Source organism: Oncorhynchus gorbuscha, linkage group LG16, assembly GCF_021184085.1.
Source record: "Oncorhynchus gorbuscha isolate QuinsamMale2020 ecotype Even-year linkage group LG16, OgorEven_v1.0, whole genome shotgun sequence".
Lineage (NCBI taxonomy): Eukaryota > Metazoa > Chordata > Actinopteri > Salmoniformes > Salmonidae > Oncorhynchus > Oncorhynchus gorbuscha.
In genome coordinates, this window is record NC_060188.1 from 71,942,146 (window position 1) to 71,969,891 (window position 27,746).

General features: G+C 44.7%; 1 protein-coding gene across 14 annotated transcripts in view; it reads right to left on the reverse strand.

Annotated features, from left to right (window-relative positions):
- LOC123998932 (RNA-binding protein Musashi homolog 2) overlaps nt 1-27,746 on the reverse strand; it is a 403,050-nt gene that overhangs the window by 274,745 nt on the left and 100,559 nt on the right. For all 14 annotated transcript variants that reach the window (XR_006832366.1, XR_006832365.1, XR_006832364.1 and 11 more), the window contains exon 6: nt 10,440-10,532. Coding sequence is in view for 11 of the 14 variants with exons in the window: in XM_046304185.1 (XP_046160141.1) it covers nt 10,440-10,532 (93 nt within the window). In the remaining 3 variants the exon portion in view is untranslated. The remainder of the gene's footprint in view (nt 1-10,439; nt 10,533-27,746) is intronic.

Sequence of the window (27,746 nt, forward strand, 5' to 3'; positions counted from 1 at the left end):
TAATCTCTTCGTGCCTTTCCTTTAAAAATCCTTTCAGCACTGGGAAATGTAAAAAAGGCCTTTTTCCTTTTTTCCCCTTAAAGTTCAGGAAAGAGCACATTTGATATTGTCCTTTGATGGCGACCCTGGCTCTTATCACTGAAACCTTGGCCTAACCCTGGCTTGACTGTGCCAAATCACTGTACCGAAAGGCACACAAACACCCTTCATCCAAATCTACCCGATCATTGTACTAATGTGCCACGGTAATCATGTCCATTGAATTCTATACAGCTGTCTTTGAAAATATTACAAGGTGGATTTTGCACTGTATAGTGTTACTATTTTAAATGGCTTTCATAACAAAATAGCTTTTTTTCCATTATATAGGCCTGAGTGTATAGTAGTAAATGAGGACTGAATCCTTCCCAGGGACACAACATCCCTTTGGTACATCTAAAGGATGTTGTTGACATATGTACTCTAAAACACTGGCCTCTTTCCCCTGACACAGTTCCATGTAGGCTCCTGAGACGCAGCTGTGGTAGCTGCACACGCACAAACACACACACACACACACACACACACACACACACACACACACACACACACACACACACACACACACACACACACACACACACACACACACACACACACACACACACACACACACACACACACACACACACACACACACACACACACACATGTTTACGCACACATGCACACACCTCTCTAGTGTAAGGGCAGTCAATGCTTCAGATGTGTAATACCTCAGAGGCTTCATTAGGCCCTCGCATCGAACCACGGTAGCTATAGACAGACAGAGAAACAGACAGACGGACGGACACAGACGAGACACACGGTACCTTTCCATGCAAGGAGTAAAAACAACAAGGACATTTACCAAGTGCTTTAAACAGAGCTGTGTGTGGGAGGTAATCATCCCAGGAGGCAGCCTGAAGTTGTGGAAACAGAGAGTGTAGACCAATGGGACTGTGCTTATTCAGCGTGCCCTGTGTACAGTGAGGAGTTCCCCTCTAAAGCTGCAGCAGCTTAAACCTGCCATCAGCAGCTTTTGAATATGCTTTTTGATAACTTCACCTTGCTGTTAGAGGAAAGCAGGCAGATACACCACAATGTGTTTCATGTGAAGCCTCCAGTTTCCATTTCCTCCTTACGGCTGGTTGTTCAGTGTGTAAATCGTCTGACTCAGTCATTTCCTCCTTTACGGCTGGTTGTTCAGTGTGTAAATCGTCTGACTCAGTCATTTCCTCCTTTACGGCTGGTTGTTCAGTGTGTAAATCGTCTGACTCAGTCATTTCCTCCTTTACGGCTGGTTGTTCAGTGTGTAAATCGTCTCAGTCATTTCCACCGTCACGGCTGGTTGTTCAGTGTGTAAATCGTCTCAGTCATTTCCTCCTTACGGCTGGTTGTTCAGTGTGTAAATCGTCTGACTCAGTCATTTCCACCGTCACGGCTGGTTGTTCAGTGCGTAAATCGTCTGACTCAGTCATTTCCTCCTTACGGCTGGTTGTTCAGTGTGTAAATCGTCTGACTCAGTCATTTCCTCCTTTACGGCTGGTTGTTCAGTGTGTAAATCGTCTGACTCAGTCATTTCCCCCTTTACGGCTGGTTGTTCAGTGTATAAATCGTCTGACTCAGTCATTTCCTCCTTTACGGCTGGTTGTTCAGTGTGTAAATCGTCTGACTCAGTCATTTCCTCCTTACGGCTGGTTGTTCAGTGTGTAAATCGTCTGACTCAGTCATTTCCTCCTTACGGTTGGTTGTTCAGTGTGTAAATCGTCTGACTCAGTCATTTCCTCCTTTACGGCTGGTTGTTCAGTGTGTAAATCGTCAATGACTCAGTCATTTCCTAAAGCACTCCAGCACTGGAATGGAATTTTGCCTTTGACAACCCTCTGTTAGGCAAAGCCGTTTCATGATCGAAAACAAAATGCATTTTTCAGCACAGAACTACTTAATAGTAGTGGTAAAGAGGTGGTTTCACATCTCTTCAGAAGCCTGTCAGATGTTGAGGTGAAATATGACACCATCATTTTGTTTCTCATTTGGCTCTCCCTTGGCTGTGGCTGCAGTGGCAATGCAGGGCCTGTCACTCAGAGGCCAGCGCCTGCCTACGTGGCCCTCGACGCCCCTCTCCAAATATCACCTGTCACCGACAGCCCCCTCTCTAAACACACACGCTCCACCGAGGCAGAAAAACATACTCTACCACTGCAGCAATAGAGCCCTTTTCGGGAGATGTATTAATTTCCGAGCGTGATCTTGGCAAGTGCCTCCCTCGTTTAAAGATCACAAGTGGCCCAAGAGTGGAAAGTTATTAGCGCCCCTGGGCTTGTGCTTACAGGTTAATGCACTACATTCATGGCTGTGAAATCCCATATATCTGAGGAAATAGGCCTTTTTCAGGCCTAATCGCTTCCTGAGAATGTTTATATGGGTGTATTTTCCCACCTGAGGTACAGCTCCATACAGTGCAGAGCAGACATCAGCTTGTACATTGCCTGGTTGTTTAGGAGCTCTGAGAGCCACGGGAAGGGGGGGATGCTGAGTGGCAGATGAGTTCTGACAGCTCCTTTGACAACGTGCTCAACCCAAGAGTCGTCTGAAAGGCTGCTGTAGCCTCTCTCCTGCCTCACACACCCATTTCCTCCTTCATGTCACAATAGCACAGGGAAGATTGCTGCTGCTGCTTTCTGCCTTACCAGATTTACCCCAGTGAGCAGGTGCTGGGAATCCCATCCAATCACAGTCAATATTTTATTTAACAGATTGTTCTTTAAGCAGCACAACTGGGGCCTCTCAGTTCCATCAGCCAATGACCCAATGAGGCACTGTAACGTAATCAAGCAATCCCAGCTTATCCAGGGGAGCCATTTCAGACAGACTACACACCGTGTGTCAATCCCCCATGATGCACTGCTCCAAGAGCAGGAGACACCACAGGGCTCCAATATAAACTAGATAGATAGGTATCTAGGGCATATAGATAGTGATAATATCCATAGTGAGGGATTTGAAGGCTTAACAACCCCTGCATTGTGTCACTGATCGCCATCCTCACAGGAATAACAACGAGCTGAAACATCAGGTGGAATAGTAGTGAAAGTCAATTCTACTGTGGTTGTTTAAATACTGGAAACATTTCCAAGTCACTGGGCAAATGAAGGTCAGAGGGGATATTAAATAATATGTCTGTCTGTCTGTCTGTCTGGTCCTGAAGCAGCAGCAGGGTCAGGGCCAGTTCATCTCCATTGCTCTCGTCTGTCTCAGGCCTTAACAACAAGTGACTACAGGGAGATTAAAGAGTCTCAGTCAAGCATTGCATGCTGCAGAGGAGAGCTCCTGATGCTGGCTCATACCAACCCAGCTCTGACCAGCACTAACACTGGAGCTGTGTCCTACAGACAACCTACTATAAGGACCACAGCCTGGTCTGGAGGGATAAACACAAATGCTGAATGGAGAGTTCACACCACATTCTGTAGGCAAATCTTTGACTACACACTCAGAGGTGAGATGAGATGCAGTGGGGTATAGAAATGTAATGCAAATGTCAATCTGCTGGTGTTTCAAGTGCACGAGTACAGTGAAATGCCTTTCTGGTTTGCTCTTTCCCAACAACGCAGTAATCAATATCAGTAGCACTATAAACACATGTATTTTTTAAAAGTAAAGTAGAACAAAAACCCAGGAGAAATAGAAATAAGAATAACATGAGAAAGTAAGTAAGCTATATACAGGGTCAGTTCCAGGGTCAGTGCCAAAATCATATTTACAATATTTTGTGTGACTGAAGAGGAGTGAGCTACTGTGATATCTCTGAAGAGATGCAGGTACTGTAGGATGTGTCACAGAGGATGTTTCCTCCATATCAAAGCCCTCACGCTGGGGAAAAACTGGTTGAATCAACGTTGTTTCCATGTCTTTCAACCAAACAAAATCAATGTGATGATGATGGAAAACTGATTGGATTTGCAAAAAGTCATCAACATCAGGGCATTTCAATATACATTTTTTTGAACCTAAACCCAATGACAAGGTGAAATGTTTTGTTGAATTCATGTTACTTGACAACTCAACCAAATAAATGTCAATCAAAATTACATGTTGAACTGATGTCTATGCCTTGTGGTTTGAGAGCAAACCACTTTAGAACCTAATAAATGTAAATCAAAATGACATGTTGAACTGATGTCTATGCCTTGTGGGTTGAGAACAAACCACTTTAGAACCTAATAAAGGCAAATCAAAATGACATGTTGAACTGATGTCTATGCCCTGTGGGTTGAGAGCAAACCACTTTAGAACCTAATAAAGGCAAATCAAAATGACATGTTGAACTGATGTCTATGCCTTGTGGGTTGAGAGCAAACCACTTTAGAACCTAATAAAGGCAAATCAAAATGACATGTTGAACTGATGTCTATGCCTTGTGGGTTGAGAGCAAACCACTTTAGAACCTAATAAAGGCAAATCAAAATGACATGTTGAACTGATGTCTATGCCCTGTGGGTTGAGAGCAAACCACTTTAGAACCTAATAAAGGCAAATCAAAATGACATGTTGAACTGATGTCTATGCCTTGTGGGTTGAGAGCAAACCACTTTAGAACCTAATAAAGGCAAATCAAAATGACATGTTGAACTGATGTCTATGCCTTGTGGGTTGAGAGCAAACCACTTTAGAACCTAATAAAGGCAAATCAAAATGACATGTTGAACTGATGTCTATGCCTTGTGGGTTGAGAGCAAACCACTTTAGAACCTAATAAAGGCAAATCAAAATGACATGTTGAACTGATGTCTATGCCTTGTGGGTTGAGAGCAAACCACTTTAGAACCTAATAAAGGCAAATCAAAATGACATGTTGAACTGATGTCTATGCCTTGTGGGTTGAGAGCAAACCACTTTAGAACCTAATAAAGGCAAATCAAAATGACATGTTGAACTGATGTCTATGCCTTGTGGGTTGAGAGCAAACCACTTTAGAACCTAATAAAGGCAAATCAAAATGACATGTTGAACTGATGTCTATGCCTTGTGGGTTGAGAGCAAACCACTTTAGAACCTAATAAAGGCAAATCAAAATGACATGTTGAACTGATGTCTATGCCTTGTGGGTTGAGAGCAAACCACTTTAGAACCTAATAAAGGCAAATCAAAATGACATGTTGAACTGATGTCTATGCCTTGTGGGTTGAGAGCAAACCACTTTAGAACCTAATAAAGGCAAATCAAAATGACATGTTGAACTGATGTCTATGCCTTGTGGGTTGAGAGCAAACCACATTAGAACCTAATAAAGGCAAATCAAAATGACATGTTGAACTGATGTCTATGCCTTGTGGGTTGAGAGCAAACCACTTTAGAACCAAATAAAGGTAAATCAAAATGACATGTTGAACTGATGTCTATGCCTTGTGGGTTGAGAGCAAACCACTTTAGAACCTAATAAAGGCAAATCAAAATGACATGTTGAACTGATGTCTATGCCTTGTGGGTTGAGAGCAAATCACTTTAGAACCTAATAAATGTAAATCAAAATGACATGTTGAACTGATGTCTATGCCTTGTGGGTTGAGAACAAACCACTTTAGAACCTAATAAAGGCAAATCAAAATGACATGTTGAACTGATGTCTATGCCTTGTGGGTTGAGAGAAAACCACTTTAGAACCTAATAAATGTAAATCAAAATGACATGTTGAACTGATGTCTATGCCTTGTGCGTTGAGAGCAAACCACTTTAGAACCTAATAAATGTAAATCAAAATGACATGTTGAACTGATGTCTATGCCTTGTGGGTTGAGAGCAAACCACTTTAGAACCTAATAAAGGCAAATCTAGGATTGATGTGTCTTTCATGTTGTAATACTGCAATATCAAAACCATCAAAACGGTAGGATTTAAGGATTTCGTAGATATAGAAAACGCATTTAATAACTGCATGATCTGGGAAAGTACATTGCTGTTTTCATCTAAAGCATTTTGGCAAACAAACAATAACTAAAGAAATCCCGAACAAAGATTTCCACCAGTGCATCGTATATTTACTGGTTGAGAAGAGGGATCTAAATGTGGCTGTTTGTGTTCAATGGAACAGGAAGCTTGGCAATGCACTAATGGACATCAGCACTGTTTTTATTTGGTACGCCTCAAAAACGTAAATGTTGTTATTAAATGTAAGCGCTTGGGCAGGTATGCTAAATGAACTAATATGGAGTCTGGATGCAGCCGTTACGGACAGTCACGCAATATAGTTTTTTCTGCCATTTACAAAATCTCAATGCACAACGAAATGTCAGCTATGATATTAGATTACCGGAGCACCAGAACAAATTTCCTGTCACTAACCAAGGCCTCCTTTTATCTTTGCATTTCTTCTCTCATCTGCTTTCTCTCAGGGGAATGTGGTGAGAAGAAGACCTAGTGGTCCACTGAGGAACACAGAGATGGCACAAACCACATGGTTTCAGAGTGTTGTGTCCTCCTGTGCTACACTATTAGAGTGTGAGTTCCAGTCCCTGTCCTAAGGGAGCAGTACCACAGTAGAGAGAGATTCTGCTACTCTTAGAGAACAGACAATGGAAAATGTTTCTGACAGAGATCTCAGGTTCAAATGAGTCTGACCCTGTGACCCCACCCAACCCCCCTGCAGGCCCATCAGCTCAGAAGCAATGAGCAGGTTAAGACTCTCAGTAAGTAAGTAAGGGATCACAAGATGTAAACAGATCTTCATCCACTCCTGGAGGACCACGGAGGACTATTTTATAGAAAATACCTGTGAGAAGGGCCTGTCTAAGGTTCCCTCAGTGTCCCCCCTGTGACCCTGTACTCCCCCTTCTCATCCCCCTGCAGCCCCTTCAGCTCAGAGGCAGTGAGCAGGTTAAGAGTCCAGAGTCCTGCTCCTGGTACAACAGTAGCTGGCTCCCACCCAGTAGGACATGGGAACCAGGGCAGAGGAGGACATAAAGGGCCTATTGTGGCGGCCCACTGACTTGGAAAGAAACTGCAGGCACAGCTACAGCCCAGCACCGGACCCCAACCCACCACAGCACAGACCACAGTGCAGGCCAGGAGTAACAAAGTGTCCAGGAGTTGATTCAGCTTAGCCAAATAAGGGCACCATGTTTTGAGACGCATTTCAAGTCGATTTCAGTAAACCAATGACTAAAAATAAACCATCCAAGATAATTAGGCCCTTGACTGTGGTTAGGCCCTTCACTGTGGTTAGGCAGCCACTGTGGTTAAGCCCTTCACTGTGGTTAAGCAGCCACTGTGGTTAGGCCCTTAACTGTGGTTAGGCCCTTCACTGTGGTTAAGCCCTTCACTGTGGTTAGGCAGCCACTGTGGTTAAGCCCTTCACTGTGGTTAAGCAGCCACTGTGGTTAGGCCCTTAACTGTGGTTAGGCCCTTCACTGTGGTTAAGCCCTTCACTGTGGTTAAGCCCTTCACTGTGGTTAAGCCCTTCACTGTGGTTAAGCCCTTCACTGTGGTTAAGCCCTTCACTGTGGTTAAGCAGCCACTGTGGTTAAGCCCTTAACTGTGGTTAGGCCCTTCACTGTGGTTAAGCCCTTCACTGTGGTTAAGCCCTTCACTGTGGTTAAGCAGCCACTGTGGTTAAGCCCTTAACTGTGGTTAGGCCCTTCACTGTGGTTAAGCCCTTCACTGTGGTTAAGCAGCCACTGTGGTTAAGCCCTTAACTGTGGTTAGGCCCTTAACTGTGGTTAAGCCCTTCACTGTGGTTAAGCCCTTAACTGTGGTTAGGCCCTTCACTGTGGTTAAGCCCTTCACTGTGGTTAAGCAGCCACTGTGGTTAAGCCCTTAACTGTGGTTAGGCCCTTCACTGTGGTTAAGCCCTTCACTGTGGTTAAGCCCTTCACTGTGGTTAAGCCCTATTTTCTGGCCTGGTCTCTAGTTCTACTGTTATGTCAGGCTGTAATTCAATATGAGGGTTACCACTGGCCCCCTTTTGTAATCAAGTTCGCCTACCAGTTTGTTGTTTCTGGAGGGTGAGTGTTTTTTACCAGCTGTATGCCATGTAAGAACGATTACAAATCTGACGATGCAGAGCTCTCAAGTAATGGTACTCAAGCAGGACCCAAGTGTTTATTTGGCACATATTCACCCCTACACGTTTCCACAGGATACAGAAATGCCTGTTACTGTGCCTTAGGTGAACCTAATTCATCAGTCCCACATGAAGAGACAGTACAGTAAACAGAAAAGACAGCAGAAATGTGCTGCCTCAGAAGAACTCAGAGGAGCGATCTTGTCGTTGTCAGTCACGCTGGTATTGGGATGCATGAGAATCAGTCATTACACACCGATACTGTCCTTCAGGCCCATTCATCTGGCTGTCAGCGGCACATTACCCGGACGTATTCAGTGTACTGTGGATAACTCAGTAATACTCCGTAGAGCAGGCGGGCCTCTCTGAAGTTGTGCTGGGGGTTTAGATATGAGCACTTTTACTAATGATGACAAGTGGGAGAGAGTGATGTGATTTGGAGCTGCCAGTTCCCTTCCTCTCCCTGTATCCTACTCTATCCGAGGAGAGGAGAGGAAAGGAGAGGAGAGGAGAGGAGAGGAGAGGAGAGGAGGGGAGAGGAGAGGAGAGGAGAGGAGAGGAGAGGAGAGGAGAGGAGAGGAGAGGAGAGGAGAGGAGAGAGAGGAGAGGAGAGGAGAGGAGAGGAGAGGAGAGGAGAGGAGAGGAGAGGAGAGGAGAGGAGAGGAGAGGAGAGGAGAGGAGAGGAGAGGAGAGGAGAGGAAACAGGGAACAGACAGAATAGAGAGAGATATTGCAGTAACCCTGGTGTGACCACACCACCTGTTTCTCCCCCTGATCCCCACAACAACCGCACCCCCGCTGCCTGCCTGCCCACATCCTGCTAATTGGCTTATGTCACCTAGACCTGAACACACACTTGGCCCACACACACACACACACACACACACACACACACACACACACACACACACACACACACACACACACACACACACACACACACACACACACACACACACACACACACACACACACACACACACACACACACACACACACACACACACACACACACAGCCACACCTAAAGAGAATTCCCAGGTAGCTATCCTAGCAGTGTGTTTACCTGAGCACCGAGCTGCAATGTTATAGAGGAGAATCTCTCTCTCTCTCCCTCTAGCTCTCTCTCCCTCTAGCTCTCTCTCCCTCTCTCTCTCTCGCTCTCTCCTCACTACAGAATTCTAAACATGTACATCCCAGACATCTGAATGACAAGCCCTGCTGCCACTGTGGTGACCACAACCCCCATCCTTCTCCCCTTCTCAATCTTTCTGGGGAGGAGAAACTAAATGAATTGGTTTTCCCTCTCCGGGCGACTTCTCAGAGAAACGGCGTGTGTGGCGATAATGGCAGGTTGCATTGGGCAGCCAGGTTATTTAATAAATGGAGGGATATATGTGACAGAGAGGATGCAGAGGGACATACACAGACACCACCAGACAGGCAGGCAGGAGAGACAAGCCACTTCCTGCCCCCTCCCCTTCTTAAAAACATAGACTAACTACTCTGATTTCCTCCCTGTCTGTGACACACACACACACACACAGAGCGACTCCCTCAATCAGACTGATTTGTTTGTCTCACAAGTGTTTCAGGATTCCTTAAGGAGGGGAAAAACTTTGTATAATCAAGTCATTCAATCAAGTCATTCAATCAAGTCTAAATTTGTGTTGAGCCCTTTTCAGTCTCGATGATTACAACCAAGCCCGCTCTGAATATTTACTTGCTGCTCCGCGCTGCTGGGCTCAGCTATGACTTTACTTTTACAGAGTACCAGACTACTGAGAAATACAGAGATTATACCATGCACACACTAGATGAGATGTTCAGTACATGCTCAAATGACAATTATTGAGGTCAAGTACTGAGCTGATATTGTAGAGGGAGCATCCTCAGTTTTACACAAGGTGACCTTGAGCTGAAATCTAATATGGCACAGGACTGGGGACAGGGACAAGGGCTGGGACAGGGACAGTGACTGGGACAGGGACAAGGTCTGGGACAGGAACTGGGGCAGGGACTGGAACAGGGGCTGGGACAGTGACTGGGACAGGGACAAGGGCTGGGACAGGGCAAGTGACTGGGACAGGGACAAGGTCTGGGACAGGGACAAGGTCTGGGATAGGAACTGGGGCAGGGACTGGAACAGGGGCTGGGACAGGGACAGTGACTGGGACAGGGACAAGGGCTGGGACAGGGCAAGTGACTGGGACAGGGACAAGGTCTGGGACAGGGACAAGGTCTGGGACAGGAGCTGGGGCAGGGACTGGAACAGGGGCTGAACATCCTCCAACCCACAATGACATGGCTCTCTTGCTGCCAAACCATAAAAGGGAGGAACCCAAAATGATTCTCCTTACCTTCCCAAACTGTTCAAAATACTGCTTCACATCTTCCACCACTGTGTTGGCTGACAATCCGCCCACGAATATTTTCTTTGTTCTTGTGACCATCTGAAGAGAGGAAAGAGATGGGTGATCAGGCTTCAAACGCATCACAACACCTTTAATGTGAGTCCAAACATAGAATCCCCTGTAGACTGGCCCCTCGATAAGGGATGAAAGGGAAAGGGAGAGAGCGAGAGCGAGAGCGAGAGAGAGAGAGAGAGAGAGAGAGAGAGAGAGAGAGAGAGAGAGAGAGAGAGAGAGAGAGAGAGAGAGAGAGAGAGAGAGAGAGAGAGAGAGAGAGAGAGAGAGAGAGAGAGAGAGAGAGAGAGAGAGAGAGAGAGAGAGAGAGAGAGAGAGAGAGAGAACAGAAAGAGAGACTCTATATTGTAATGGTGAGATAGAATTTTGGGGAAAGCATTGTTTATGAGAGGATCCTTTTCCCTAGGCTGTTGTGACAGGATAGATAATACTTCTACAGCATGATCTTTAAGCAACAACAAATGTTGATACACACTCCGAAGACACCCTAAATAGCAGGGCTGCAGCCTATGCTGAGAATCTGTCAAAGGTGTACTGTTTTTATTGTACAGCGAGCAATGTCATTTCAGATTGTACGTTACTTCAATGGCCACTGCTATCTCTAATCATAACATGGTTCATTTCTAAAAGTATTTACAGATAGTGTGGCACATTTCAAGCCTCCATTCCTTCGTTTTGCTTGTTTCTGATCCTCAACACATTCAGGTATTTTACATTTTTTCTCGAAACACTCAACACTTAACATAGTCACAAATAAATACATGATTTATTGTTTTTCCAAACACAATTAACTTGTGCTGGAGGAAGGAATCGGAGAGCATTAAAGCCTCAATTAATTCCAAAGCAGCAGAAATATTAAGGTTTATCACCCACACCATCAGAAAGGGAAACATGGCACAGCTAAGTGCATCTGCAGCAGTGTGCACAGAGCATTTACAAAAAACAAGGAGTTCTGGGGGAAATAGAAAATATTCCCAATAAGAAAGAGAGTAGAAATACTAGTTCCTCCTCAGACAACGAATGACTCCACCTTCGTTACTCACAAGTTGTTACTGAAATGTACAGAGAAATGAAGGCACTACTTAACATAGTAGTTACACACATGCATGTATGCATGAGCACACACACACACACACACACACACACACACACACACACACACACACACACACACACACACACACACACACACACACACACACACACACACACACACACACACACACACACACACACACACACACACACACACACACACACACACACACACCAGCACTGTCTTTTCCCCTTCTGGGCCATTTGCATGGGAACCCACATGCAAATTGTGGCAGCAGGCTGTTGTGCCGTAGCCCTGGCTGGCGTAACGCAGCTGAATCCTCCTCCGCCGGCAACCACAGCCATGGCAACTGGTGGTAAAAGGCTACGTGGGTATTTATCAACATCACTTACTTTTATCACTGCCGATCTTGGTAATATAAACACAAGCCAGTGTCCATCTCTGCTAGTCCTCCTACATCTTTTACAGCTGTTTCACCTGCTTCCCTTGATAGATAATCTGACTGTCTTGCCCGGCCATTGTAAGTCATTTTCAGCGAGGGTGCTCCCCCAGCCTGTCTGTAGCCAGTTAAGTTTTTAGCGCCATCTTTATACTTTCTGACAGGGCTGCCCAAAGGCTGATGGGATTTCTCAAGCCCTGGAACAACGCAATTACTTTCCCTATTTCTCTCTCCCATGGTGACAACAGACAACAGGCCTCTCTAGGGAAATGACTGCAGAGTGTTTGGTGTTTCTACTGAGTGACTTAGGAGGAGGTGGGACCGTGTGTGTGTGTGTGTGTGTGTGTGTGTGTGTGTGTGTGTGTGTGTGTGTGTGTGTGTGTGTGTGTGTGTGTGTGTGTGTGTGTGTGTGTGTGTGTGTGTGTGTGTGTGTGTGTGTGTGTGTGTGTGTGTGTGTGTGTGTGTGTGTGTGTGTGTGTGTGTGTGTGCACGCTTGAGTGCCAGTCAGAACAAACAAGTTTGTTGTAAAAACACTGTATAGCAGTAGTAGCCTTTCTGACAAGTATAAAACAATCCGTGTCGATGTCAGGAACATGGCGCCGGCATATCTTTCTCTCCGTCTCTCTACGGCTAAGCTTGTCTGCCTCAATATTCATTTTTAAAATAGGAATATTATACAGTAATATCCTATATGCATGAAATGGCCAAATGCAATTTGCACTCAAATCTCTGACAGCTGAACTGTGAGGAAAGTAAAAACCAATAAAACAAAAGGCTATAAAGTATTGAATATGCTACACATCGAAACACAACGACTCGTTTTATTTTTGTTGTCATTTGTTATAGGCAGTTTTTAAGGACACTGTGGATAATTTGGCCAAAATCACTTGTCTATTGATGGCGCTGGCCTCACCCAGTCTGAAGTTTATTTCACTCCTTCTACTCTCGAATCTGAACAGGTCTCTCTGATCCGAACCAGCACGGGTCTGTTTTTCACAGTCCTTTTTGGAACGGGTCTGACTGTCCCCGGGTCCATTTGGAACGGGTCTCAGTTTTTTGAGAATGTAGTTATGAATATCAGGTCGGGTGTGAAAGCCAAAGATCCATTTCGGACCCATGAAAACCTTTTGTTCACTGTCAATATGCCCAGCACACCTGCAGTCAGTCCTCAGACACAACATAGAAGACAGAGAGGAGTTGCAGCCTTAACTTTCCCTTGACTCAACATACACCAGGCCAGGCTGAGGACACTGACTGCAGACTCCAAGGACACAGTCTCCTGCTATCATCAAAGTCACTCCATGCTGTCTCTGAATGCATTACCAGCAATGATCTATTGTGTGATTAGCTCATTTCAAAAAGACTATTCCTAATCTAACAAGCCGCAGAGAACCCAAATGGGACAGGGGCTGATTGGTGGGAGGGCAACTCTCCACGGTGTGTGTGTGTGTGTGTGTGTGTGTGTGTGTGTGTGTGTGTGTGTGTGTGTGTGTGTGTGTGTGTGTGTGTGTGTGTGTGTGTGTGTGTGTGTGTGTGTGTGTGTGTGTGTGTGTGTGTGTGTGTGTGTGTGTGTGTGTGTGTGTGTGTGTGTGTGTGTGTGTGTGTGTGTGTGTGTGATGGAGAGGTGGAAGGGATGGAGGGGATTTCAGCTCCTTATAATAATGTATTTTAACAGGAGAACAGGCTGCTGTGCTGTACTGGTACTGCTCAGGGATTTATAGATCCAGCTATGTAATTAATATGGCAGCCTTTCATTATTTGTGTAAATTTGAGGAGTTCTGAACAGCACCAAAAGGACACTGGGTACAGTAGCAGAACTGCTAAACATATCAAATCAAATCGCATTTTATTGGTCGCATACACATATTTAGAAGATGTTATTGTGGGTGTAGCGAAATGCTTGTGTTCCTAGCTCCAACAGCATCGTAATATCTAACAATACACACAGATCTAAAAGTTAAATCATGGAATTAAGAAATAAAAAAATATTAGGACGAGCAATATCGGAGTCCGGAGTATAAACATATATATACCATACCAGTCAAAGGTTTGGACACACCTACTCATTCCAGGGTTTTTCTTTATTTTGACTACTTTCTACATTGTACAATAATAGTGAAGACATCAAAACTATGAAATAACATATATGGAATCATGTAGTTTTAAAAAAGTGTTAAACAAATCACATATATATTTATATGTAGCCACCCTTTTCCTTGATGACAGCCTTCCACACGGTTGGCATTCTCTCAACCAGCTTCATGAGGTAGTCACCTGGAATGCATTTCAATTAACAGGTGTGCCTTGTGCCTTGTAAATGTAACCTTAATTTAACCGTTATTGTTCAAAGTTAATTTGTTGGAATTTCTTTCTTTCCTCGTGCGTTTGAGCCAATTAGTTGTGTTGTGCCAAAAAAGTGTTAAACAAATCCAAATATATTTTATATTTGAGATTCTTCAAAGTAGCCACCCTTTTCCTTGATAACAGCTCTGCACACTCTTGCCATTCCCTCAACCAGCTTTGTGAGGTAGTCGCCTGGAATGCATTTCAATTAACAGGTGTGTGTTGTTAAAAGTTAATTTGTGGAATTTCTTTCCTTCTTAATGTGTTTGGGCCAATCAGTTATGTTGTGACAAGGCAGGGTTGGTATACAGAAGATGGCTCTATATGGTAAAAGACCAAGTCCATATTATGGAAAGAACAGCTCAAATAAGCAAAGAGAAATGACAGTAATTTACATCATTTAAGGCACGAAGGTCAGTCAATCTGGAAAAATTCAAGAACTTTGAAAGTTTCTTCAAGTGCAGTCGCAAAAACCATTAAGCGCTATGATGAAACTGGCTTAGGAAAGGAAAGGAAGACCCAGAGTTACCTCTGCTGCACTAGAGTTTACTGCACCTCAGATTGCAGCCCAAATAAATGCTTCACAGAGTTCAAGTAACAGACATATTTTAAGGTCAACTGTTCAGAGGAGACTGCGTGAATCAGGCCTTCATGGTCAAATTGCTGCAAAGAAACCATTTCTAAATGACACCAATAAGAAGAAGAGACTTGCTTGGTCCAAGAAACATGAGTAATGGACATTGTACCAGTGGAAATCTGTGCTTTGGTTACTACATGATTCCATATGTGATATTTTATAGTTTTGATGTCTTCACTATTATTATACATTGTAGAAAATAGAAGAAAAAAAAGAAAAGCCCTTGAATGAGTAGGTGTGTCCACATTTTTAACTGGTACAGTATATATATATGTTTATACTCTGTATATGTATGTGATGGAATGTAGTAGTGTGTACCACAGTATGTGGTACAGTACAGCTGAAGAATACGTAGTATATCTGAAGAAAACATAGAATAGAATAGTATATACAGCAATAGTTGACTAGAATACAGTATATACATATGAAATGGGTTAAACATGTATTTGTATTTATTACCCTTTATTAAACTAGGCAAGCCAGTTAAGAACACATTCTTATTTCCAATGACGGCCTACTGAGGAACAGTGGGTTAACTGCCTTGTTCAGGGGCAGAACGACCGATTGTTAACCTTGTCAGCTCGGGGATTCAATCTAGAAACCTTTCCGTTACTGGCTCAACATTCTAACCACCACACGATTCAAGTGACCTGGGTTCCATTATTAAAGTGACCAGTATTCCATGTCTCTGTACATATGGCAGCAGCCTCTTTGACACAGGGTTGAGTAACCGGGTGATAGCCAGCTAGTGACAGTGACTAAAGCTCAGGGCAGGGTACTGGGCGGTGGCTGGCGAGTGGTGAATGTTTTACAGTCTGATAGCCTGGAGATAAAAGCTGTGAGGATTATGAAAATGTATACAGAAGATGGCAAAGACAAGCCAGAGTATTTATTACCTCTAAATGTACAAAGTGGAGTAAGATAAATATAGTGTACAGCAGTGGAAACCCAGATCGACAGCACAAAGAGCAGAGAAAATAACATATTGTAGTTATTATGCATATATACTACACAAAGATATAAACACAACATGTAACAATTTCAATTATTTTATTGAGTTACAGTTCATGTAAGGAAATCAGTCCATTTAAATCAATTCATTAGGCCCTACTCTATGGATTTTAGATGATTGGGCAGGGGTGCAGCTATGGGTGGGCTTTGGAGGACAACGGCCCACCCACTTGGGAGCCAGGCCCAGCAAATCAAAATGAATTTTCCCCCCAAAAAAGGAACATTTCTGGGATATTTTATTTCAGCACATGAAACATGGGACCAACACTTTACATGTTGTATTTATATTTTTGGTCAGTATATTAGATAATTACTTTTTGCAACGGAAATAGACAGGCTTTCAGATACTTTTTCTAAAGACTGAACAAGTGAAGGACACTGCAAAGCTGAGGAAGTTCCTCTCACTGTATGTTGCCTGCAGTACCTGCAAGTTCAGATAAAAGACAATACAATGTAGAGACAAAAGAGGGACAAATCCCCTGTAGGAAAGGAGATGAGCCCATCATCCCAGTAGACTGGACCGCCCCAGCTCTCTACAGACCAGGGAGGCCCTGTAGTGTTCTGTTCTCCCAGAGCCCTGTGTTCCCATGTCTCTGTATATTGATCTACTACAGTCTACTACACAAAGCAGTGTGATGGGTCACTGCCTCTCTACCAAGGCCAGTGTTTTACCCTCCACTTTCCCAACACAGACACCCAGCTGTCAATCAACTGGATACACCAAGGCACCATACCAAGGACAAGTCCCACTTGTTACCACAATATCCCTATCTCAAAAATGGACCCTCCAATATGCATCAAAGTAAACTATGAACGGCAGAGGTTTAGCAAGGAAAAGACTATGCTGGCAGACTTGGTCTATAAGCTGAAGGGCTCCATCCAGAGCACAGTTGCTGTAGCAGCAAGGCTGACAGTGAGAGGTTAAAGCTGTGGAGGGAGCCCCTCACTCTCCCCTCCATCCTCTCCATCAAACCCTTAGTGCCCAGACTTAGCATCAACAGCACCACTTGATTCTGCCATGTTCCTAATTAACTGCAACAGTATTTGTTGACAACTGTTTTCAGCTGAGTAACTTTGGCCCTTCTCTAAAATAGGGAACACTTGTGTGACAACAAGCAATCCAGGCTAAAGCATTCGCTTGATAAGAAAGCTTAACCTCCTCATCCTTAATCACCGTCTTGTGTACCCGCCACGATGATTTCCAAAGCTAGCGGATTATACCGCCGCAACAACCCGCTATAGTAGACCCCCCCCCCCCCCCCCCCCAGGCCCGCTGAGAGCCCACGTTCCCACTCCCACCCCAGCCACCTCAAGCCCCAGTGTCTAAGATCACATATCCGGCTCCGATTAGAGCGTACGGCCCCTCATCATAGCACAGCGTCTTTCAAGGCTACAGCCCACAGACACCAGGAGGGGGAGAGATCATCCTAGTAAGTTGTGTGTCATTTATCATGACAAGAGAAACAGAAACGCCCATGGCAGTTATTTGTTATGCGCTCCAATTCATCTAATGGTAACAGGAGGATAGAACTACTGGCATGGGGAGAGATGCAGACTGGCCATGTTGATGACGAGAGGGTGAGAGCACAGAGAGCATCTGTCAGAGCAGTGTAAACCTGATCAAAGCCCTCAGCCCTGGGCACACAAACACAGTCAACACTATATTACACCATGGCCAGCCCAGGTAAACATTACATCTGTTCTGTTCATTATCAGCACTGACGATGAATTAAAGACAGAAAGCAGAAGATGTACTACTGTAGCAACACTGAACAAAACTATAAACGCAACATGCAACAATTTCAAAGATTTTACTGAGTTACAGTTCATATAAGTAAATCAGTCAATTTAAATAAATTCATCAGGTCCTAATCTATGGATTTCACGACTGGGAATAGAGATATGCAACTGTTACCTCACAGATACCTTTTTTTTAAAGTAGGGGCATGGATCAGAAAACCAGCCAATATCTGGTGTGACCACTATTTGCCTCTTGCAGCGCAACACATCTCCTTCGCATAGAGTTGATCAGGCTGTTGATGTTGTCACACTCCTTTTCAATGGCTGTGCAAAGTTGTTGGATATTGGTGGAAACTGGAACACGCCATCGTACACGTCGATCCAGAGCATCCCAAACATGCTCAATGGGTGACATGTCTGGTGAGTATACAGGCCATGGAAGAACTGGGACATTTTCATCTTTCAGGAAATGTGTACAGATCCTGGTGACATGGGGACGTGCATTATCATGCTGAAACGTGAGGTGATGGTGAAGGATGAATGGCATGACAATGGGCCTCAGGATCTCATCACAGTATCGCTGTGTATTTCCTTTACATTGATAAAATGCAACTATGTTCATTGCCTGTAGCTTATGCCTGCTCATATCATAACCCCACCCCCACCATGGGGCACTCTGTTCACAACGTGTACGGCGCTCCCCCACACGACGCCGTACATGCTGTCGTGATAATCAGCTTCTTGATATGCCACACCTGTCAGGTGGATGGATTATCTTGACAAAGAAGAAATGCTCAATAACAGGGATGTCAACAAAGCTTTTATTTTATTTTCTTTTCTTTTTTTAACATTTCTGGGATCTTTTATTTCAGCTCATGAAACATGGGACCAACACTTTACACTTTATATTTTTCTTCAGTATATATCAATACAAGCTTTGTTTAATGTGTGAGCGCATTATGGAAAAGAGAGAGCGAGAGAGAAAGAAATTGAACATGTTTGATGGGAAGGCAGGAAGATAGAGAAATGGGACAAGCAGCACTAAGTGTGATTTGGCCTGTACTTGTGTTCTGTAGCACTGGGCCTCTCCTCTCCTCACTCTCCTTCTGCCCTTTTAAGAACTGGTCCAATCTCAGCTCCAGTGTGCATAAATAGATGGCTAATTGCTAATTACAATACAATTAGGGCTCAGGAGATGAGAGAGGGAAAGATGCTTACTGCAAATACGGAGTGACAGGCCCAAGCACTATAGCCCAGGATTACACCAGCCATTTGCACAAGGACAGAAAACAAGTGCTGCCACAGGGGGACAGAGAGGCTGGGACGGGAGAGAGAGGCTGTCAAGCGCAAGGCGCAAGCTAATGAAAGGCCTGGCTCCAACTAGCAAAGACCTTTTCAAGCCCCGATGCAATCAGCAATCTGATGCTAAAGATTCAGGGCAGCCACCTCCTTCATCAAACTGCAATTCTGCCGCTCTACCAATTCATTCAGCTAGCAGGCGTGCTTTTGAATAAGCGGATGGGGGGCTGATGATGTGAGCTGCTGTTGCTCACACAGGGAAAAGGTTGAGGGAAGGCAGGTAGTGTGGGAGTGGGGTGGAGACTGAGGGTGACACTGTGATTTAGTGCTTGAGAGAGGCCACTGTGTGTAGATGGCGCTTGGAGAAAAACGTCACGTTGTGTTGTGAACATGGTGAGGTATGATCCAGGTCTATCTTTTGTCTGACTGATTAGCTGTACTTCACACTCAGCCTGTACTGTTAGGAAGATGGATAGGAGCAGCTTATGGCTGATGATAGGACCCTGGAGATGCATGGGCCCATACGCAACCAGAACATTCTCACTGCATTCCAACCAGCCCCTCTGTGGTCATCGACACGCTGCAAATCAACAAAACATTATTATCCCAATAACAGACAATTAAAATGAAGCGGACGAATCCAGAAGGTCTCTTAAGAATGGTTCTGAAATATGAATGTTATGCTAATTAGACACTTGCTTACGGTGTTTAACAAATGACCTAGACAATGATGCTAGGAGCAGTAGTATACAGTGAGTATACAGCTACAGTGACTGGGTACCTGCTAGAAAACCCAGCATGCCATGTGGCTTTAGAGTGGGCCTACTGAGAGAACAGGCTGGTTATTATGTGTCAGTTCACATGAATCCTTTAATGAGGCACTTCAAAATAGATTCTAAACTAGCTAGCCTGAGAAGCATTGATGGTCTAAGGGACTAATACAGGCTAAGAGAGACAGTACACTTCTAAACTCCTGTCAGTGCCCTGGTCCCATCTCCCTCCGTGGCCCTGCCATGTCAGACACAGAGGCAGTAACAGTAACAGTGTCAGGGACGCTGTCAGCCAGCCATGCAATGTGATGCGAGCAGCAGCACGAGGCTGGGGATTTGGACAGAACTCTAATAGTGCTCGGTAAGGATCAATGTCCTGGAACACAACAGCATGTACTGTAGCTGGGGACCTGAGGACCTCAAGCACCACAGTAGAGTGGCTCGTCCCAGATATAGCGGTTATAAAACAGTTTTAGCGTTACACTGCCTGATTAGCCTGATTGAGTATTACCTTTAGACCTAAGAATCATGTTGTGAAGTGTATTCAACAGATATTAATATAAGCACCATCAGGACACTGTAAAAAAATGCTTAGTGATACAACAGTAGGTGCGGAGTAGTCCCTAGCCAGGCAGGGCAGGTGCCCCAGACAGAGGCCCCTACTACCCCTTGTCTCCATCCAGCTGTGGGCCATGTTCCAGGGCCAAAGGTACACACTACAAGATAGAGGGCCAGTGCCTGGCTCTAACTGCTCCAGCATCAAGCAACACCCTGCAGGAGGAGGAAGAGGCTGGATCAGGGGGTTGACAGCTCTATGACTGACCCCTACTTTAATTGGGATTATGTTCCACTGGACCTCCATCCCTCACTGTAAACGACCTGTCAATCTGCCCCAACCCCCGGCCCCTGTTGGCCCCTGGCCCTGTGCCATCCAGAGAGGGGCCTGGAGAGAGGGCCACCCAGACCAGACCCGGGCTCTCTCTAACAAGCTGCCTTATAGGCTGCAGAACAGAGCAGAGGTCTCGAGCTACACACAACTTCTCAGTCTAGTGAAGGAGTGAATGAGTGAGTGAGTGAGTGAGTGAGTGAGTGAGTGAGTGAGTGAGTGAGTGAGTGAGTGAGTGAGTGAGTGAGTGAGTGAGTGAGTGAGTGAGGAGGGAGGGAGGGAGGAGGGAGGGAGGGAGGGAGGAGGGAGGGAGGGAGGGAGGGGGAGGGAGGGAGGGAGGGAGGGAGGGAGGGAGGGAGGGAGGGAGGGAGGGAGGGAGGGAGGGAGGGAGGGAGGGAGGGAGGGAGGGAGGGAGGGAGGGAGGGAAAAAGCATTTCATAAATCAAGGGATTTGATTTGTTCTCATTTGTGCTTAGACAATTCCAGAAAAAAACTAAACAACATTTCAGAGAAATAGGAGCTGTTGTGGTAGTGAGAATGTTTCTGATAATAACACTAACCTGATTTTACTGTAAATCATTTGGGTAACTATTGGTGACTTAACACCATAATGGCTTGGTGCAGTAAAGCATTATTGAATAATCTTCATCATAAACAGACGTTGAAACATGGAACGATTAGTCAGTGTAATAACATACTCCATCTCTTCTGGTGCCTATGGCTGTGTAACATAAACACCTCTGCTACAGCAAATCAACTCCCACCCAGTAGTGTCACTTTCTGACTACTTCACTTCTCACAACTGCTGTGGGAGGATGTTCTCTCATGTGTCCCCCATATAACATTGATACAATAGTACATTTACATTTAAGTCATTTAGCAGACGCTCTTATCCAGAGCGACTTACATTTATTTCCGAAACAGTCCGCAGTATAGGGGACAACAACCAGGGAATTAACTTCCGACTATGACAATGGTCCTGGTGACCCCCCCAGGATGGAGCTGTGCCGCATATCAAGAATGACTGCAGCTGCTCTGCCTCTGGGGGCCAGGACAGATGAGCAACAACACTACGGCAACAGCAGGAGCAGAGTCAGAGTGGAGCCAGAGCCAGGGATACAATTTCCTCTTCTCCCTCTCTCTCGCACCCTCCCCCCTACCCTGTTCATTCTAGCTCACTAGCATCAATACGTGGCTTGCTAATGTAATGTCTCAGGGGATCCTTTACAGCGTTTCCACTTCACATCCTTCAAACCAGGTGACCATGGTACATCACTGAGGTCAAACTGATCCTGGGCCAGTGAACATTACTTCTCTTAAACCCTATTCGTAGTAGTTTTACCAGGGAGCTAGGATTAGGTACTGGAATTATGTGCGCAAACACAAATCACCACATCCGTAATTTTAGTCTCGCCCGAATCTGCCATGACGGTCATTTTTACATAGCAAGAGCGTAATAACTCCACCCAGAATAACCTACTATTTTTCGACTAACTCCAAGGTCTTCTGATAATATTAGTCCCGTTTGAATCGACATCCCTGTGTTTTGAGAGAAATGTCGTAGTTTGACAGGTGTTGCTCGCGGTGTGCGCAAGAAAACAATAACTGATTCAATATATTGATGCTTAAAACGAAGTAGTGCGCATAGTATATATGAAGGGCCTATATGTTTTGTATCAACTTTCACAGTGAATGCTGTTGTTGAAATGTTTTGTGCCAATGTATTGAACATTGCCAAATCCGCGAGTACACTTTCTCACCATTGCCTAAAAACGTATTTCAAGTGCAAGTACGATTTTTAGCTCACATCTGCAGGTTGGGAGGGGAGAGGGGCTATTTAGGACGTATTCTATTGCTGATCGCTAAAATATCGGAATGATTATGATCACATTTCCTCAATTCAAATAGTATGGCGACACACGATGGTTTGGTATGGTTTAGAAACGTGGGAGCCAAGCTTATTATCAGTGTAGCGTTATCGCCTGGATGTTGATATATCTTCAAGCCTAGAATAAAAACCTCCAGGTTTCCGTCATAACGTCAATTTATTGAAGAAGAAAAAAATAATTACATGGAGCAGTTTAGAAAAAAACGAATCCCATTCAAATCGTCCTGTGGAATAACGGATAACACTAGTCCTGTGCGATTAAGGCTTTGCTGTTCTCAAAAAAATAAACAATGATCAAAAGGGCTGAGAGAAAAGCAGTGGAGGAAGGCTGAAAAGAGAGGGGTAATGTTAAGTACCTATCATTTAAATGCCATCATAAAGAACTGTTGACTTTTATGTAACTAACCATTTGGAAGAACAAGATCAATCATTTTTACAGTAGGAATCTCTTCCCCCTCCATTACGGGAACAGTCTGGCTGTTTTTACAGCAGTTATATTTTACATTAACAATCCCCTCTTCTCCAAAGGGTCTTATCTCGTTATTGTCCCCACTTCTATCATTGCAACTCGAACACGGTGGGGTGTTAAAGTAACCCCAGACAAGGATTGCAGTGCACTTAATTGATATGATTAACGTTGCTCACTTAAAGTGCGTGTGTGTGTGTGTGTGTGTGTGTGTGCGTGCACTCTTGTGACTTCAAAATGACATCAAACCCAAGCGTTTCTCATTAGACAGGGGAGGATTGGAAGAGTATATAAAACACCCCAGTCATGCTTCACAGGGCCTCCAGAACAGAGTGGAATAATTCACTGCTCTTAGAATGCTCAGTAGAGCTCAGCAGCCATAGCTAGCTGACGACGCAGCCAAATGAATGGCCTTATTCTCAACGCTCAGTAATGGCTGAGACCACAGAGCTAGCCCATAACTAGGACACACAGTCACTTGTCCAGCGGCGCAGTCGTTTAGCAGCAGCAGGTATACTGCCTGAAGACTGATGCTGATTATTTGTGTTTTAGGAAATGACTGGTTCAACTGGCTGTTCACTATTCAAGGAAGCCAGACAATGGCGGTACAATATTTTCCTTTCAAACAATGAGGCTAAATCTGGTGGGTGGTATTTTACCATTGGAATGTGCATGATTTGAGGTATTTCTCATGGGAAAGCGTAACATAGAGGTGGGATGATACAGAGATGAACAGCCTCTCACTGGTACCTCATTCCATCCAGCTCAATAGCCCATACACACAGAATTCCCCTTTAGTGAGGTAATACACTACGATTATGCTGGCCATAGACAATTCAATAGAATCTTGGTGGCTATATAAAGCCACAAGGCATTGTGTTGTCCTCGATATGCTAAGACACTTCTGACAGGAGGTGATGGGACTGGTGGTGATGGCGATGGGGTGGGGTTTGGGGGTGCGAGAAATAAAATTGGGCTTTTGTGCAATAGAGGATATTTGGTTCTCTCATCTTTGGAATTAGAAAAACAGCTTGTGGCTAGTTGAAGCCTCAGCTGCAGTGAAAATAGGTCCTGCCTGCCTCGCTCCTCACATCTCCCAAAAATCTCTGCCCCTGAGCACCGGCAAAAACAAACACAAGCCTTCTCCCCTCCTCTCTCTCGCATGTGTGTTTCTTTCTTCACTTCATTTCTGGTATCATTTTTTCCCTCAGAGGAAGAACATACTTCTTAAATATTATTCATTGATGTTAAAGTCACATGCAATATTACTCCATGCTATGTCATTCTCTATCATGCCACTAGTTCTAACCTGGGATTTCAACATCAGTTTAGTACAGAGAAAAACCAGTAAAAAGGGATTTTGTAGTGTATAAAGCAACACCATGTCATGAGAAAATATGACTAGTGAGCGTAGTGAGCTTCCAGGCATGGCTCAGCCCTAGCATTAGTGTGGTTGAGGTGGAGACAGAGCTGTGCTCCAATGTGGTCCAATGGGTTCCCCACAAACCAGCCCATGACCGCACCGCCAGGCCACTTTCCCAGCACCCCCCACCTCCACCCTGCTTTCCCCCACCAGCACTGTAATTTACTCTCAGCCCAGTGCTTAGTAACAGGCCTGACCCCCACTGCTCCATCTGTCAGTTACTGCTCGCCTCAACCAGGGTGCCAATGAAACCTGTCCATTGTGTGGTGAGTAGAACAAACTGGCTCACCTCTCTCCTGCTGGGAGGAGCCCAGCCTGCACTGCCTTCCAAAGAGCAGGACTCATAAACACTAGCTCACAGCCAGCCGCTCTACCCGCTAGGCCTCTCGAAACCTCGAGACTGAACCTCAGCAGCTAGAAGACAAGGCCTTGGGAAAATTATATTGGGAGCTAGCTAGCTCTCTTATGGTAAAAAATGTATTTGGAATAAGACTGAAGTTGTCTTCAAGTCACAGCATACATACAGTGGGGCAAAACAGTATTTAGTCAGCCACCAATTGTGCAAGTTCTCCCACTTAAAAAGATGAGAGAGGCCTGTAATTTTCATCATAGGGTACACTTCAACTATGACAGACTAAATGAGAATGTTTTTTCTCCAGAAAATCACATTGTAGGATTTTTAATGAATTTATTTGCAAATTATGGTGGAAAATAAGTATTTGGTCAATAACAAAAATACTTTGTTATATACCCTTTGTTGGCAATGACAGAGGTCAAACGTTTTCTGTAAGCCTTCACGAGGTTTTAACACACTGTTGCTGGTATTTTTGCCCATTCCTCCATGCAGATCTCCTCTAGAGCAGTGATGTTTTGGGGCTGTTGCTGGGAAACACAGACTTTAAACTCCCTCCAAAGATTTTCTATGGGGTTGAGATCTGGAGACGGGCTAGGCCACTCCAGGACCTTGAAATGCTTCTTACAAAGCCACTCCTTCGTTGCCCGGGCGGTGTGTTTGGGATCATTGTCATGCTGAAAGACCCAGCCACGTTTCATCTTCAATGCCCTTGCTGATGGAAGGAGGTTTTCACTCAAAATCTCACGATACATGGCCCCATTCATTCTTTCCTTTACACGGATTAGTCGTCCTGGTCCCTTTGCAGAAAAACAGCCCCAAAGCATGATGTTTCCACCCCCATGCTTCACTGTAGGTATGGTGTTCTTTGGATACAACTCAGCATTCTTTGTCCTCCAAAGTTGAGTTTTTACCAAAAAGTTATATTTTGGTTTCATCTGACCATATGACATTCTCCCAATCTTCTTCTGGATCATCCAAATGCTCTCTAGTAAACTTCAGACGGGCCTGGACATGTACTGGCTTAAGCAGGGGAACACGTCTGGCACTGCAGGATTTGAGTCCCTGGCAGCGTAGTGTGTTACTGATGGTAGGCTTTGTTACTTCGGTCCCAGCTCTCTGCAAGGTCATTCACTAGGTCCCCCCGTGTGGTTCTGGGATTTTTGCTCACCGTTCTTGGGATCATTTTGACCCCACAGGGTGAGATCTTGCATGGAGCCCCAGATCGAGGGAGATTCAGTGGTCTTGTATGTCTTCCATTTCCTAATAATTGCTCCCACAGTTGATTTATTCAAACCAAGCTGCTTACCTATTGCAGATTCAGTCTTCCCAGCCTGGTAAAGGTCTACAATTTTGTTTCTGGTGTCCTTTGACAGCTCTTTGGTCTTGGCCATAGTGGAGTTTGGAGTGTGACTGTTTGAGGTTGTGGACAGGTGTCTTTTATACTGATAACAAGTTCAAACAGGTGCCATTAATACAGGTAACGAGTGGAGGACAGGGGAGCCTCTTAAAGAAGAAGTTACAGGTCTGTGAGAGCCAGAAATCTTGCTTGTTTGTAGGTGACCAAATACTTATTTTCCACCATAATTTGCTAATAAATTCATTAAAAATCCTACAATGTGATTTTCTGGATTTATTTTTCTCATTTTGTCTTTCATAGTTGAAGTGTACCTATGATGAAAATTATAGCCTCTCTCATCTTTTTAAGTGGGAGAACATGTACAATTGGTGGCTGACTAAATATTTTTTTGCCCCACTGTAGGCCATCATTTCAATGGGAATGCATGCATCCTATGGTCAAAATGTAGCGATTAGTGGATGGATCTTGATGTTGGGTTTAGAGATGTTCTGGTTAGCTCTTGTTGCACTGATATAAGGGCCATGCACAAGCCTGGGGTAGTTAGTTCAATCACATCCCAAGTTCTGCTCCACCTAACCCAACCACAAAATCTGCTAATGTTCCTGAGCTCATTTAACATCTGTCCCTCAGTGATATCGGCAGAAAGAGAAGAAAAGAAACAGTAATTGATAGCTGAAAAAGACTGGAAGTCAAAGCCCTTTAATTAGTAAAGCGAGGGAGTCACGTGATGCGCTAGGTTTACAGTGTCAACAGCACGTATTTCTGCCGTACTCAGATAACGCTTGTTCAAACCCATTTGTAGAGGGGCTGTAGAGTGAGCCTGCTCCCGTCGCCCCTGCTACCACCTCCCTGTGGCATAAACTAACATGGCTAATGGCTGCCATTACACAACAACCAGGCCCCTCTCTCCTCTCTCTCTTCTCTCTCCTCTTTCAGTCTTGGATTACTGCTCTCTGTAATCATACCAGGGGTGAATGCGTTGGAAATTGAGATGTGAAGTGACAGGAGTGCAATATTTGGTTGGATGATTTGAGAAGCTTCCAATGTCGTATCTCCCAGTCAGTGGCAGCGCAGGGCAACTCATCACACACCCATAGACTGGGGAGAATGACCCAGTTCTCTGTAATACACCATACATGTGTACACAAACACAGATCAGCTAAACCTGCCCGCCGTCAGACAGACAGTCAGACAGTCAGTCAGTCAACCTGGTTAGAGGAGGCTCGCACAAGGCTGCAGGAGGAAACCAGCCCAGACACAGAGTGCATTCGATTCAACATGAAAACCTATTTTTTTCCAAGAGCAGATCCTCTTTTGTTCTGCATAAATGCCAATTACCTAATTCTTTCTAGCATGCAAATCAGATTAAATGAGGGCACGGCAGATCGCCCATCCAGCTCTGTGGAGTACTGCTTGCCTCCCTCAAGAGCCACAAAACGGAAACCATTTGGGACACGACCACACACTTAACAATTTAATCTGCCTCTTTTTCACTATACGCCAAACTGATTTCATTTGTTTTATCCAAAACTCTACAATATTAATAATGACAATGATAATCACTTACACT